The sequence below is a fragment of the Xyrauchen texanus genome, chromosome 20, assembly GCF_025860055.1.
Source record: "Xyrauchen texanus isolate HMW12.3.18 chromosome 20, RBS_HiC_50CHRs, whole genome shotgun sequence".
Lineage (NCBI taxonomy): Eukaryota > Metazoa > Chordata > Actinopteri > Cypriniformes > Catostomidae > Xyrauchen > Xyrauchen texanus.
In genome coordinates this window covers 4,168,435-4,184,795 of record NC_068295.1, presented here as the reverse complement: position 1 = coordinate 4,184,795, position 16,361 = coordinate 4,168,435, and the positions used below count along the sequence as shown (strand labels likewise).

General features: G+C 39.6%; 1 protein-coding gene across 2 annotated transcripts in view; it reads right to left on the bottom strand.

Moving 5' to 3' along the window:
* LOC127660373 (bcl-2-like protein 11) overlaps positions 1 to 16,361 on the bottom strand; it is a 28,916-nt gene that overhangs the window by 11,632 nt on the left and 923 nt on the right. The window contains exons 1-3 of one of the 2 annotated variants that reach the window (XM_052150511.1): positions 15,462 to 16,120; positions 15,087 to 15,364; positions 10,012 to 10,148 (exon numbers count right to left, since the gene is read on the bottom strand). In XM_052150511.1, the coding sequence (XP_052006471.1) occupies positions 10,012 to 10,148; positions 15,087 to 15,364; positions 15,462 to 15,583 (537 nt within the window). In that variant the 5' untranslated portion in view covers positions 15,584 to 16,120. Of the gene's footprint in view, positions 1 to 10,011; positions 10,149 to 15,086; positions 15,365 to 15,461; positions 16,121 to 16,361 lie in introns of those variants that run through there. The other variant, XM_052150512.1, reaches the window with a different exon arrangement.

The following is a 16,361-nucleotide window of genomic DNA, read 5'->3' as shown; positions in this document are numbered from 1 at the left end:
GGCAGTGTGATAAATGGCACCAACTATCAATAAAAAATTACATTTATTTATATTATTAATCAGAATGACAGTACAGTGGGCTACTGTATTTGTGGATGCCAAGCAATGAAGAAACTTGTTGCATTAAAACATAATGTGCACGGTCACAGATGTGCATTTATCTGCATTTTATAACAGCTTTGAACATGCCTCATCCAATCAGAATTTAGAGTTCAGAATGATCCGTTTTAGAATTTGATACTAGATAGTATTAAAATTGCCAAACACTGGCTGATTTATTGGCAAGGCCTAAATATCGATCCATCACTTTTGTGTATAACTTGTGTGCATGTTTACTACCATAAAGCGGTTGTTTTGTTGTCTTTGTGACAGACAGGTCATTAAAAGGCATATTGTAGCGATGTAGTGAGTGCATCTTCAAAAGCAACATGAAACTGCAGATCGCAGTAACTTGACAAAGACACATCCCTCTAATCAAGCACAATTTGCACTGCCGTAAAAGAACACTGGCTGATTTCTTTACTATTTCTGCCTGGTTTTGAGTCGACAAAGATCTGCTCGTCTCCTCCATCTGGGACCAATTCTTCATTGTTAGCTTTAAAAACAATCTTGACACAAAAGGTGGTGTTTATCTAGTTTCCTTATCTAGACAGAGGAATTCAGACACAATTTAGAGAGAACGAGAGAAGCCAGAAAAGAGTGGCATCCTGACTCATCTCACAGGGACAATTAGGTCTGGCGTGGCAGAAAAATACGAGATCACATACAAGAAAAACAGCGTTGCCACAACCAAAATCAGAATGCAAAAAAAACAATCCACTCTGACTGGGCGCTCTTCCTTAGCTGCTAATACGTTCACAGATGGCTGGTCCTCTATTGCCAGAGCTGGTAAAAAGTAGTGTAATACAACACAAGTGCATGTGCTTTGAGTTTAGGTGAAAGACTCGCATGTGACAAACACACAGGCACGCATGCAACCACACTAAGAGAGAAAAACATGCTCTATGCATGAAGCAACAAAGCAATTCAATCATATTTAATTACACTGCAAAGTAGCATGATGGGATATTTTTTAGAGAATCAATGCATACAATAAAAACATTAGGAAAAAGTGCAAACGGATCCAGAGGAAGCAATCTTGGTGAAGTACTTGAGGAAGGGAATTATGGGACCTGAGAGCTTTAATCACACCAATGATAACGCCAATCACGGTTTTATCATTCATGTGGAACTTAGTCAGGGTAGACGGCATGTGTAATTTGAATGGACGCTAGGGATAGAATTGCAGAGCATCCACCAATGCACTGCAATTTTTTCTCAAACGATTCTGAATCGATCCCCAAAAGATTCATAATCAGAATTTTAAATGAATAATTGTGTTTATTGAAAAAGCAGATGCAGGACAAAACATTACAGATGTGGTTAAGGCTAATGTGGTGTACAACACTGCAAAAGACGTCATAGAGGTCACCAAAACGTTGGCCTTACACAATCAAAACAAACATACACAAGAGCCTAAATAGTCTGTAAAAGCATATAATGTTCTTTATGCAATGGTAGAAATGTGTCTACAATGTGTCTTACATTTAAAAATAAAAGGTGTCCCAAACCGCACACTTTTGCACTATTCTATGCCATTTTGTAGTGTAAGTAGTGCGAGTATGTTTGTTTCAGTAACACTGAAAATACTTCATGCACTCAACCATAGACTGTAAAAAAAGATGGACGACGCCCCTTCGCTCTTTTCCATTGGTGAGAACTGAAGCCGCCAGTGTCCCGATATGGCGCTGACATCTTGGGACTTGAGTCTGCGCAGTTGCGATTTCGGGACCAGACCTGCGCAGTAGTGAGCAGGAAGTAAAGCCGCGAAATCAAGGCCCCGCCCTCACTCTCGCTGAATCAATCGCAAGCACACGCCCCTGCACTTTTGACGGTGTGAAATAATTAATTATAGAAATTTAGATATTAAATTTAAAGCTCCAATCTCCTCAGTCCTCCGAAGATCCCGAAAAAAAGTCAGTTGGTGCTTCAGTGACTACTTCGCTCAGAGAACCTGTCAATCACAGCTGTCAATCATGATGTCACAGCACCGTTTTTATAGCATCAAATAACTAAAAACAAACTTATTTTGAAAACAAACACTTGAAATGACATCAACGTGATAGAAACGACAGTAAATGACAGAAACTATCTTTGGAAAAAAGATATGTGAATTGTAATTTAATTGTTTAGTTGGTCTCACGTCCCGTTGAATAACATGGGGAGGCGGGGTTTATGTACTATACTAGGACCAGTCACCGGGGGGCGATCGAGACGTTTTGGCTTCACTTTTGAGGGCTTGTGAGGCACACTTGCACTCCACGCACGTGGCTTGCCGTGCATAGAGAAAGGGGCGGAGTTACCTGGCTGTGCTGCTGGTCTAACAAAACAATTGTAAATAATTTGGGACAACGTTACACTTCGAAAATTCATACACTACATGGCTGAGTGCATAGTGTATATGTGCCATTTGAGACACAGCTAATGTCTATATTTCTTCCTTGTTCATTGATGTACACAAGTCATACACTCACTAACAAAATGACTGGTTACGGGGCCATCAGTCATGTATTATACGTAAATAATATATTCGAACTAAGCATAACCCTATAATGTACTTAAAAGTAATTCAATTAATTGAAAGTCAGTAACTGTAATCTGATTACAAGTATTTAAAATGTTTTGAATTGCACTACTTTTTTGACTAAAAAATTCATTTGATTAAAGTAACCAATTATTTAGTAATTGGATTACACCCAACACTGACCGTTATATACATTACCGTCATATAAAATTACTCACACCATGAAATAAGACTTTGGTTATACTGCCAACCATGATGTACTTCTATCCCTCACAGCCTCGTTTAATTAACTTTCAATTTGGCACCTACTCTTGACTGAAGTCCATTAATGCATTTGTTGTACTTGATGAGGTGTATAACATTTAGTTTCAGCTTTGCTAAGAGGAACCGTCAAAGTTCATCTGCCTCTACAGTAGTCAATCATACAGCAAGAACACTAACATAGACTGTAAATTTGCAGCATGCTGGCGAAAAACATTGCTTGGACACAAACTAATGCAGTGGTCTCCTGAGAGGTATCCTCATGACTCAGTAGAAACTTCAGGAGCTACAATGGCCCAGACTGTTTTATTTCTCCAGGGAAGAGGCTTGTAACAAAAGAGCATTGATGCACGGCACTGACAAAGGTCCGTCATGTGCGATTTGTGCAGGCTGGAACAACAAGCATGCTCTGTGGCCACACATCTGCTCTGCATTAATGCACTAACAGAGTGCTAGCATGTCACACCAGCACTTCTCAAATGCTACCAGAGCCAACGACCGAGTGCTGAGGAGAGAAAATGATCTGGAGACAGACTTCATAACATCTAGGACAATTATATGGTTTACACCAAATGCCATTTGAGTGTCTTTCTATTTGTGAACCCAAACAGAAAGCTCACATTGAGTTCTTGCGCAAATGCTACATTCAAAAGACAAGATTTAATCGCCCAAGTCTTTCTTAATGTATTATTTATAAGTGGTGTTTGCGAAGGCAAGCATTACTATTTATTAGTGATAGACGGACATATCGGCCAGGCCAATTAATCAGGAGATATTTGGCAATTTTACGATTATTGGCATTGGCCAAATAACAAGTGTCCAATATCTGCCAAAAGATTTGTCAAAGGATAGTCAACACTTTCTGTTTTTTTCTTTTCAAGTTTATGCACATTTTAATATTTTATATTGGCCTTCGGCAGTCCTGCACAGGGCTGGATTGGTAATCTGGCATACCGGGCATTTTCCGGTGGGTGGACTGGCCATTGGTAGAACCGGGTGGGCCGGCAGCGAAATGGACCGAATAAGCTGAAATGAGCTGCCGTGTTATGCAGAATGGGCCACAAAACAGAACCGCTATATTCCTAAGGGGGCAGCGACATGCAGAAAAGAGGCCACGCCCCCCTCCACGCTCAACAACTTTTGGGTCAGTTTCTATGTAAAATCCCAGGCCGATTTCTCTTCCCAGTCCACCCCTGGTCCTGCTCTCTAGATCTCAGTATCGGCCATTGAAAAACCCATATCGGTTGACCACTACTATTAATATTGCTTATAGTTAGCTAACCAAATGTATTAAACTTTGGCACTTTATTGTAAGCAAACTCACTTAAAATTTCTGCTTGAGAGAATGAAACGGGTGGAAACAATCTTCAAAACTTTTACTGAACGAGGGACCCAAGCCATGTCTAGGGCCCAGAATATCATAGAGGCTTGGGGTGGACTCTTTTGACTTGGGCCAGTAAGTGACCACCAAGAACACCATAGCAACCACTTAGAAACACCCTCTACACTCGAACATTGTGGCGGTGAGTTTTGCATGAGCAAGCACCACTCTAATTATCTTTTAGAGGTTAGTTAGCAAATTCATATTTTTTATTTTTACTCTAAAATCATATTAACATGAAAAATGAAAGTCACATATGCTGTTGATTTGATCTTAACTTGTACTGAACCTTGAATATTCTTTTCTTTGTTTTTTTTTTAGTGGCCAAAAACTCATAGTTTAACTAAAGAAAAACACAAGAGCATTTACTATGAAAAACAAACCACTGAAATGACATCATGAACACATGAGAAAAGAAATAAACAAAAGCCAACCCCTCCATTTGGAGTTGGCAGGCCGGTCCCTTTCTGACCCTGACTGAGAGCGTCTCTCGCCGGGGCTGAGTGCGTCTTCATGGCGCTCAAGAGAATGACCCGGTGCATAATTACAGCCCAGAGTCTAACCGCAGGGTAAACATAATGAAGTCGAGCTGTCCCAGATACACACAGCTCTACCATGTAAATGTCCCTGTGTCTCTTTTTTTGTCTCTTTTCAGATGACCCCTCAGCCAATTAGCAACTCCAGCAAGACTATAACAGGCTCTTAAAAAGAAGTGGGGCAGTTTAAGGGGGAGGGGATAAATTCTGTTCTTCACGAGTCTTCTTAAACACTGCAGACTCTTTACAGCACAGTTGTGTCACATAAACACGGCTAGCCCACTCTGTCACGCACACTGTCCCGTAACGGTAGTAATGCATTAAGCCAGCCTAAGCTCGTGAAAATTGCATGACTGTGGCAATGTTTTTGCAAAATAACATTACGCGGTTCATTACACGTATCACGGGAGTTCAGAGGTGAAATGTCCACTGTGTGGCGCTAAAAGAGAGTTAAATGTTCTCCCAAACAGATGAAGTTTTTAAGGTTAATGCTTTATGAAGTTTTAAATCAACAAAACCGACTGACCTCCCTACCCTAAACCTTAAACCTAACCGATAGTGTCATAAAATGTAAGCGAGATAAAAAACGCAATTGCTGAGGCAACAACGTCATTTTGTGGTGCTTCTATGACACATTCGGCTCACATGTCCACTCGCGTGCTCTTCAGGACTCGTACTCCGGTATTTTGCATCGTAAGTGCAATGCTTCATCAGTTGAGCAACCACACCATTTTATCGCACTCGAACAAGCTTGTAAATGTAGTTGGTAATGTTATGCAAACGGTAAAATGTTTAGCTTGCAAGTCATGCGCTTTAGCAAAAGTGTTTAGATGTCATAAGATAGTATTTTGTGAGGAACATGGCTCAAAGTTGTTTGAGTGCCTCTAATGTTCATTTCACCAGGAAATTGCAATGATACATACAAGGAGCATGTTTGGTAATGTGAACCATACATAGGTTTAGTAATGTGATTTTATGAGATTAGGTTGCATTAAGCATTTTTAAACTATAGCAGGTTTTTTCCCCGATTTGCGTTATTTCACCTCACAATACTGATTAAATGTAAAAAAAATAACTGTTAGTGTATTGTGATTTCAAAACTGATATATTGTGATATTATCTTGTACTCACTTGTTTCTTATTCATCTTTATTAGACCTTTCTACATCATTGTTTGTCCACAAATGTAGCGTAAGCATTAAACAAAATTATGCAATGAAATGGGCATAGATTCCAAGTGGCGGGGGGTGTAACCGCCCCAATAATCAAAACAAGCAAGTACATACCCCCCCCCACCCCCTCCACACTGCAATCAATGGAAACATGGGTAAATGCTTCACACTGCAACCCCCCCACCCCCATTGTTTAAGACAAATCTACACCCTTCCGAGAAAATAGTCTACCTTGGTTCTAGAATATTCATCATTACACGAAAACCACTTCAGTCTTGCAAAACAGAGGAACGGTACGGGCTAACGGTGCAAATAAAACAAGCTCATTCTAAATTAGCATTTTGGTCCAAAATAATGAATCAAAGGTTTGTTGATCAAAAGTGGCAATATGTTTCTGAGTGGTGTTCAATCTTTCCCCCAAAAAAATATGAATGTTGATTCTTGGTGTTAGAATATTGATTTAGTATTGTGTTCTGAAAACGTATCTTAGTGTGAACATCACTGGCTCTGACACCCCAACTGGCACCCAGTCGGTGGAAAAGGGATTTCTGGGGTCATAAATGTCCCCTTTGGGCCTGACCACAAGCCAACAAACCAGGCAATGATGAATCACTCAAGCGCTGATTAATCAGGTGCACTTGTTTATAGTGAATGAGCCATTCAGCGTTCCATGACAACATTATACCTGACAACATGCATGTGATACAGAACATTAATAATGCCTATTTACTGCTATATGCGTTCTGCTTTTAAGTGTATTGTTGTTCTGAAAGGATATTATTCTTCTTCTTTGAATGCAAAAAAACAACAACTATATTATTGAGTGCTAACAATTGACAAAGACGGAAAATTGGCTAAATACGACACACCACCTTGACAAACAAAAAGTTTGGCTTTTGTTTGTGTGACAGGTTGAGTGAAGTATTAGTCACTGCTTGACAATCCACTGAATAACAAACAGTGTAGCAACAAAGATAGAAAAAACAGCAAAACTGTAGTCACTAGACAGGAATTTTTTCGGCAGGCAATCACTTAGAAAAGTCTCACTCAGGACGAGTTATGCATCAAAGTTTAATACTTAGGGTTAACGGTTTGTTCAAATCCCTAACCTTAAATATGAGGCATAGTAATAGTGATGCTTGTTAAGGCAAAAACACCCTAATAAACCTTGGGCTGCTGAGGTGTTTACGAGACCGTCTGGACTATTGCCTGCAGGTAGTATTTTGTTCCAGAGGTTTTCAGGCCTTGTTCACTTAAAAGGTAATTGTACACAGCAATAAAATCAAACAATGATAGTCAGGTTAGATAAGAGATTATTTGCATACTTAGCACACAGCAGACAGCCTCAATCAAAACCATGTCTGTTTCCACTCCGACACTGGAGAACGGCTAAAAGAAAATATTATTCTGTACAAACTTCATATCCACAAGGAGGTTTATAACTGCCGGTTTCGATAAGTATAACAAACCAATTAGTGCACTTAAAACAACAGTGTTGTTCCAAACTTTTTAGGATATTTTTTCTATTCAATGAAAGTAAATGTTGACCGAGCCTAACATACTGCCTCATATCTCCTTCTGTGTTTCGATGGAGTTCAAAAGAAAAGCTAAATCGATTTAGAACGACATGAGGGTGAAAAAGAGGAAACAGACCTCTGACACGAAGATAAACGCAAATACTACCAGGGAGAATCTTGTCCAACTGGATGGCTGCTCGAACAGGAAGCTCGACTTTGTATTGGAGTCAAAGAGGTGAAAGGCAATGATCCTTAATGAGGTATTAATTACCTTTTGATTTCACCAATTACAGTAACATAATCTTATCAGAGAGCATTGTGTCACCACATAGCTGGAACATTCAAAGAAAACATAGTCAAAGGTGGACATACTGTGCATGTAGGGCTACTACATTAATACATAAACGCAACTGATAAACAGGGTAACATGAGTCATAAAGCCTGTAGGTTATATTGTACACCGTTTATGTCATATCTAGACAGATCATATTTTCATTACACACTGGCATGTACTGTATCTTTACTACACATAGGAAATATGTAGGCCTGTTGACAAAACATCTCTTGCCCCATCAGGCTAATTTCATGTCCCAGGGGTTTTCAACATGTTTTCTTTTTGTTATATGGTCACATTAAAGCTGAATTGGAAATTTTGCCAAATTATGCAAAAAATAAAATACAAATAATATAGTATTTAGGATATAAATAATGTTAGCTATGAAATTATTCTTAGCAAAGGAGACATTTGACAAATAGCCATGTTATTTAAAAAAAAATATATATATATATATTTTTTTTATTTAATTTGCATCAGCATCATTTCCAGCACAGAATTGTACTAAAACGCAACAAAGAATTTGAGAACACTGTGCTAAAAGTGCCCGAAGTTGAAGAAACACCCTCATATGTTCCAACAATCTTACATTCATTGGGTTAGGATTAGCGTACTATACACCGATTAGCCACAACATTAAAACCACCTGCCTAATATTGTAAAGGTCCCCTCGTGCCGCCAAAACAGCGCCAAACCGCATCTCAGAGATTATATTCTGCTCACCACAATTGTACAGAGTGGTTATCTGAGTTACTGTAGACTTTGTCAGTTCAAACCAGTCTGACCATTCTCTGTTGACCTCTCTCATCAACAAGCTGTTTCCATCCGCAGAACTGAAGCTCACTGGATGTTTTTTGTTTTTGGCACCATTCAGAGTAAATTCTAGAGACTGTTGTGTATGAAAATCCCAGAAATACTCAAACCAGCCCATCTGGCACCAACAATCATCCATATGATTATCTAATCAGCCAATCATGTGGCAGCAGTGCAGTGCATAAATCATGCAGATACGGATCAGGAGCTTCAGTTAATGTTCACGTCAACCACCAGAATAGGGAACAAAAATGTGATCTCAGTGATTTGGAGCATGGCATGATTGTTGGTGCCAGATGGGCTGGTTTGAGTATTTCTGGGATTTTCACACACAACAGCCTCTAGAATTTACTCTGAATGGTGCCAAAAACAAAAAACATCCAGTGAGCTTCAGTTCTGCGGACGGAAACGTCTTGTTGATGAGAGAGGTCAACAGATTGACCAACTGGTTTGAACTGACAAAGTCTACAGTAACTCAGATAACCGCTCTGTACAATTGTGGTGAGAAGAATATAATCTCTGAATGCCATCCTGAGATGCGGAATGGCGCTGTTTTGGCGACACAAGGAGGACCTACACAATATTAGGCAGGTGGTTTTAATGTTGTGGCTGATCGGTGTACATGTGTTGTTATGCCGTTACGCTTTCAGTGAAGTTTTGAACATTCTTGCTCTGTTGAATTTTGCTGATGTAAAGAAGTCACCAAGGTAGCGTTATCTAACTGGGAAACATAGGTGGGTTTTGTCGAAACTGCGAGAACTACTTGTTATAGTCTTGGAGGGATCAGTTAGAATGGTTTGAAAATTATAAATATACCTGTATTGTTTCTGACACGCCGAAACTCAAATCTGTTGTTAAAAAAATAAAAAGTATAATATTTTGTGTTGAGGGCCAGTGAAAATGCCAGTAGGTCAAATAAAAATTTGAACAGATTGGGACTTCCACAACTGGGCAAGCCCTGAAAAGGTTTAAACACGAGGTCTTTGAAGTCTGAACACAGTATGAACCCTGATCCCTTATGAAGAACCTTGATATCTTAACTGGCACTGTAGTGATGCAACATTTAGAAATACAAGATATGAAAATAAAGCTCCCTTTACTGTGGTAAACACTTCCCTCATTAAAGCCCCGATCTGCAGAGACTCATGAAATCGCTCTCATATAAGCACGCTCGACTCTCCAACACCTGATATAAACTCTGATATGAGAGGCGGCTTTCAAAGGCAAATTCAACCCAATTCCCCCAGACAGGCAAAGACAGCCGTTGCTCTACAGAGTGAAATATTTCATCATCACAGTAGATCTCCTGCGTTTGAACCTTCGGTGTCACCAACACACTCACACATATGCACGCAATCACCTGACTGGTACTCACACCCTGAAAGTACAGGCGGTTGAACTCATCTCCAATGCGCCGCAGCTCCCGAGCGACGAACACTTCCTCCGGTCGCATGGCTCCAACAGGTGCTGCCATCTGCGCTTGCTGGTGGCTAGGGTTGGCAAACCATACTTCTGTGAAAGCAAACGACACGTTTAGGACACTCACTACACTACAATAGCAGATAGTTCAACCAAAAATGATAACTCTCTCATTTCCACACCATTATGCCATCTCAAACTCTTTGGTGGAACACATACGAAGATATTTTAATGGAGATGTGATGCGTTTCTGTCCATACAATGCAAGTCAATGGGGGTCCAAAACTTTCAAGCTACAAAAAAGACAAAGGCAGCATAAGAGTTATCCATGTGACTCGAGAGGTTAAATCGTATTATTGGGGAGTGGTGGTGGTGTAGTGGTCTAAAGCACATAACTGTTAATCAGAAGGTTGCTGGTTTGATCCCCACAGCCACCACCATTGTGTCCTTGAGCAATGACACTTATCTCCAGGTTGTTCCGGGGGGATTGTCCCTGTAATAAGGGCTCTGTAAGTCGCTTTGGATAAAAGCGTCTGCCAAATGCATAAATGGAAATGTATTATCATCAATTGTTAAATCTTATGGATTACTTTTATGCTGCCTTTATTTCCTTTTCAGAGCTTGAATGTTTTGGACCCCCATTGACTTACATTGTATGGACAGAAATACATTATATCTCCATTAAAATGTTTTGTTTATGTTCTGCAGAAGAAAGACAGACATGAGTTTGAGACGGCATAAAGGTGAGTAAATGATGGGTCAACGATCACTTTAACTAAGAGTGGGCAATGTAAGCAAAAAAAGTATATTACAATATCCGTATACACTATATAATAAACACAATAAACACATCTGAATGCAAAAGTGATTCCAAAACTAGTACAATAGTAATGAAAGTTCCTTTTGATTTAAAACAATGACTAGAACTATGGAAAGTAGTTTCAGAGGCGAAACAAGTTAATACCTTTTATTTTGACTAGTGTGCATACATGAATAATGCACAATAAGGACAGTAACGTGCATTAAGAAGGTAAACGGGGTACATTTTAATTGTATATTGACTGTATGAGTTTTGCACGACATAGGACAAGCCTTTTTCTGACGTCTACGAATCGGTGATGTGTGAAGGGAACATGCAGTTTGCATAAATCACAACAGAAGCCATACTCAAAACATTTATTTAGTTATTGCTTTAACCAATATTTCGCCCATGCTTAGGCCATATCCACACTAAAATGTTTTCATTTGAAAATGACTTTCATCCACACTGAAATGGTGTTTTCCTCCACCAAAACCAATCTCCATTACTGCATACTTTGGATAACTATTCCATTAGGAAACATGAGTATGGATGTGGCTTTAGTATTAACCACTACAAGCATGCATTTAGTGCAAACTGCGATTAGAAACAAAACGACACGTTTTTAAGTCACTCATGGAATTTCTCTTTGCTAACACTTAACTAAACAGTCTCAGCGTTATTACAGTGATGCAAACAACCACCTCTGTAAACCTTTGGTTTGGTTTTTCCATGGCCATTAGCATGTGAAAACATTTGTCAACAGTGCTAAAATGACTCTCTTTGTCCGTGGTGCAACAGTAGGTGAAAGACTGAGGTTATTCTGAGACTAAACACCGCTAATATCACCCAAATTCTGTCTGAACTCATATTGATCTCCCGCTATGACTCAAGTGAGACGTTGTTTTACTATTATTTCTCATGTGCGATCATATTAGTACCATGGATACTCATTTCCTTTCACAACTCCTCTAGATCCGTTTGGTTTAAGCTAGACAATATTGTAAATATCACTTTACTTTTTAGTCAACACTTTCACCTGGGCTCTCTCGTGACTTAATAGTTTAGATATTGACTAACAGAAACAGAAGTGACTGCATAGAGACTGAAATACTAGAGGTAGTGATGCCACACTCCTATGGACAATAAGAAACACCGGTATGCATCTTGACTCAAATTTTGATATTGTCTCTCTGCGCCATAGTTCCTCCAGTCACTAATATTTCATTCGTAATATGGTTAATGGGTTATAGGAATAGTTCAACCAAAACTTGAAATTCTGTCATCATTTACTCACCCTCGTGTCATTCCAAACCCGCATTACGGAACACAAAAGTACATGTTTTAAAGCCAGTCCACTCGTGACAACTCGTACGAGATGGCGAAATTGTAAGCAATCATATTGGCTCAAGTTGGCACGGTCAAAAACGTACGACTCTTATAGAGAAAGATAAACGAACCAATGAATGATGTTATTATCCTATTTCCTAAGTCTAATCCCAAAGCTAAACCTAACCTCGATTCTAATAATAAAATATCTTTAGTGTACCACGGAAGAAAGTAAACATTGAAAACTCGTTAAGAACGAGAAGATGGTAGTGCATTACAAATAATTGACATACATCGGTCAATCGTATTGCATGAATAAATATGGAATATGTATTGAAATATGTCCACAGATGTTTCCTTTCTTAAAACCACATTATATTAGGTGTCTTTAACTACTCTGTACTAACTTTGAAATACATATAATACAATGTATTTATTGTGTAACTACAAAATCTCACAAGATTCACATTTGCTGCTACTGAGGTTGAGGTACGGGTAGGTTTAGGGTTAGTGGTTGAGGTTAACTGTGTAACTACAGATGTAATTAAATGTAAGTAAAGTGCAACAAAATGTATGTACATAATAAGTACATTGTAGCAAATGCTTAAGTACATAGTAGTTAAAGACATCTAATATAAAGTGGGTATCGATTTGAAAATCTGTTTGTTGATTGGTTGGTTATACCATATCATATGCCTTCTAAAGACTTGGAATACGATGCACGAGTCACATGAACTACTTTTGTGATACTTTTACTTCCTTTTTAAGCATTAAAGTGAGTCACATACATATGGATTTGGACCTCCATTAGGGTGAGTAAATGATGAGAGAATTGTCATTTTTGGGTGAACCTTTAACAGTGTACCTGACCAGATAGTAGCAAACTGTTGTGCAAGAATAAGTGTACAAAGTTCATAAGCATAAATGTAAGACTTCGTGCCAACACAATGCAGCAGCTAAAGGTATAAACAAGAGGCCACTGGTGGAGGAACTCTCCAGTCGAGCGAGCTACAGATTAAAGCCCTGATAACCTATTGTTGTTTCTCTTCGCCATTTAAGAGTGGCTTTCTGGAGACGGCGCGATTGTGAGGCGCTACAGGAAGACAATTATCACCATCTCATATCTCCTGCCTCTCAATAGAGAAAACAGAGATGGATGGATCTCGTGTCTATCCTTCACAATAGACGGGCTAGTCTATTTTGACTGCGTGCACTAAAGCTGCCTCTCGCGAGGCCTTGATGACAGCGTAGGTAAACAAGGAGACAACAAGCAAATCAGCCTACTCCATCAGGCATAATGACGAGATGGGTCACTGTGGTCCAGTGTCTTTCGGGTGCACTGGGTTTGCAATATGTTGTGAATGGACCAATCCAACCAAACAAACACATGCAAGAATGTGCTCTGTATAGACTTCAGATCTCATGTGCACTAACTGGAATAGCACGCACTTGTAACGCTGTAAACAGTTTGACGTTGGCAAAGAAAATGCGGGATGTTCCTTTAAGATTAGCTGTCACCAAGACAAATGAGTGGACTTGTCTTCAAGCAGCATAAAGATCAGATGTGTGCTGCTTCCAAATGAGAATACCATGCTTTCTGGAAAAGATTTATTTTAGTCAGCCAGGACAAGTGCACTGCCAAGCTTCAAAACACTTGTCACTGTGCTAATGTAAAAAACTGAGGGCAAAGTATAGCCAAAGCAATTACAGAGGCTCCCAAAACGTATTTGGATACTTAAGGAATATTCCCGGCTCAGTACAAGTTAAGCGCAATTGTGGCTATATTTTGATTACCACTCAAAAAAGGCAAAATGGAGGTTACAGTGAGGCACTTACAATGGAAGTGAATGGGGCCAATTTTTGGAGGGTTTGAAGGCAAAAATGAAGCACATCATTTTCTTAATTCTTGTGTTCAAACTTCTGTATTATTTGAGCTATAAAGTTTACTGCGTTGCATCTTCAAGGCAACGAAATGGTAAAATAAGTACGTAGTAAGCCATTTTTATCATACTAAAATCATGTTAACACGCATATTGTTTACATCTAGCAGATATACTTCAGCAACAGTGAGTATTTTAACGTTTACGTATCGGCCCCATTCACTTTCATTGTAAGTGCCTCGCTGTAACTCATGATTTTTGCCTTTTTTAAAAGAAAACGAGGGACAAGTTTAAATCATTCTTGTGGTTATCATTATGTCACAAATGCTGTTGATTAAGCGTAACTTATATTCAACCCGGAATGCATCTATAAGCCACACTTAAAAACAACTGAACATCATTGCATTAAATACAAAATGTCAATGCAGGTGGCATCTGCTAACAAAACACGCTACAGCTTTTTTTTTTTTTTAGAACCAACTTCACTTTTCTTGACATTGCATGACTTTTAACCAGAACTGGTGTCAAGGTGTTTGTGATTTGTCCTCAAGTTCACAGAGTTGTACCGTAGGCATGCACATCAACTATGGACATGTTTCACTAACGTTTGACAACCAGAGTGTGTCCAAGTGGCCTTTTGTCTTCATTTTTAACAATAGTGTTTTATCATATATTTATTTGTTAAAAGTGTGCATATGCTATATGTCTTTAATGACACAAGCCAAGTGGCCACTATCATGCATACCATTTGAGTTGCGATTGATGCACATAATAAAAGTATTATTTTACTGCACTCTGTTATTATTATTAACGGTCGTGTAAAATAATGCATGGGTCATGCAATGTTTTTACGATGTGAAATAGGCTACGGGACGCATAGGCTGATCTCGGGCACATCGGGCGTGAGAGTTACAAATCTTAAAATCTGAATTTGTTTTTGCAGCAGACTCTAAAATGCACAGGAAGAACGCGTCGCTTGCACACCATAAAATCGTGCCAATCTGTTCTCCAGGGGGCTCTTACCATCATTTTGGCCGTCTTGCGCTTCGGAAATATTGGGCATTAGAGGGGAACTTGGCACAGAACCGCTGTCGACGGAAAAATAGCCACTAGAAGACCTGGAGAAGGTTCGGGACATCGGTGACCTACTCGACGTGGAAATCCCTCCCCTTAACGGGTCCCCATCGCTCGGCTGAGGGAAGGCAAACTGCTCGGGGCGCAAGACCGCTCCGCCGCCGGTGTTCTCTCCGCTTCCCCGCGTCTCCGCTATAGAAGCCGGGCCATTAGCCAGCGTTTGCTCTCTGCGGAACAAATGAAACACTCATTACTGTCTTTTTCAACCGTTTCGAGGAATTGTGTGCTTTTTTTTTCAATCAAAAAGGGACTACGAGTAGTGACCCGGTGAAGTGCGTCACAGTCGAGCTCCACTTCAACTTCCTTTTTCTTCCTTTGAGGAAAACACTGGAGTTAAATCGACAATTTTGGAATAAAACTTCAATTCGCGAAAAGATCGCGCGCATTGTAGCGTCGAGGTTTAAGTGCACGCGTTCACATTTGTGTCATCGTATTATTATGGTCGTTTGTTTCAAATGAAAACATATCCCATGCAGAGCTCTCTGACCAACTTTGAACTTTGTCATGCATATAAGTGTACACCGCGACGCAACGACGACAAAACACAGCGACACGTATATAAATAAAACGCAAAATGTTGATCACAACCCAGAATAGAGGAAGAACAAACAAAAGTCCGTCGTGATCGGGTAATGTGACCTACTTGTCAGCCAACTAAATATGGTCAATAGCAACACTGTAGGAGCGCGCGAAATATAAACACGCACTCAACTAGATCGCGATTTTATTCAAAAAAATATTTATTTTATTTTTTTGCTCGCTTTTCTTGTTTCCTTTGATTATATTCGACAGCAAGTCGTAAAGTTAGTTCTCAATGCGTACAGCCATTACTGTAACAATCGAGCTTGACGCGATTTCGTCTGACCGCGAGAGCGGCGGCAAAACACTATAATTCGCACCAAAACAAAGTTTCCTATTAATAGGAGCGCGTTTACGCCTCCAAGTGTTCAGGCAAACAGACAGCAAGACAATAGAGCAAAGTTATGCGAGTGTCAGCGTAACAAACCGACAGCCATCGATGATGGTTAAAAAAAATTCGCATCGTATCGGCGATTTCTTTGTTGCGAACTTTTCAGATGCGAATAAATAGCCTACAGCTCGCGCTCTGACTCGTCGTACAGATATCGCCTGTTGTTGGCTACACCTACAGAACTTCGACAACAA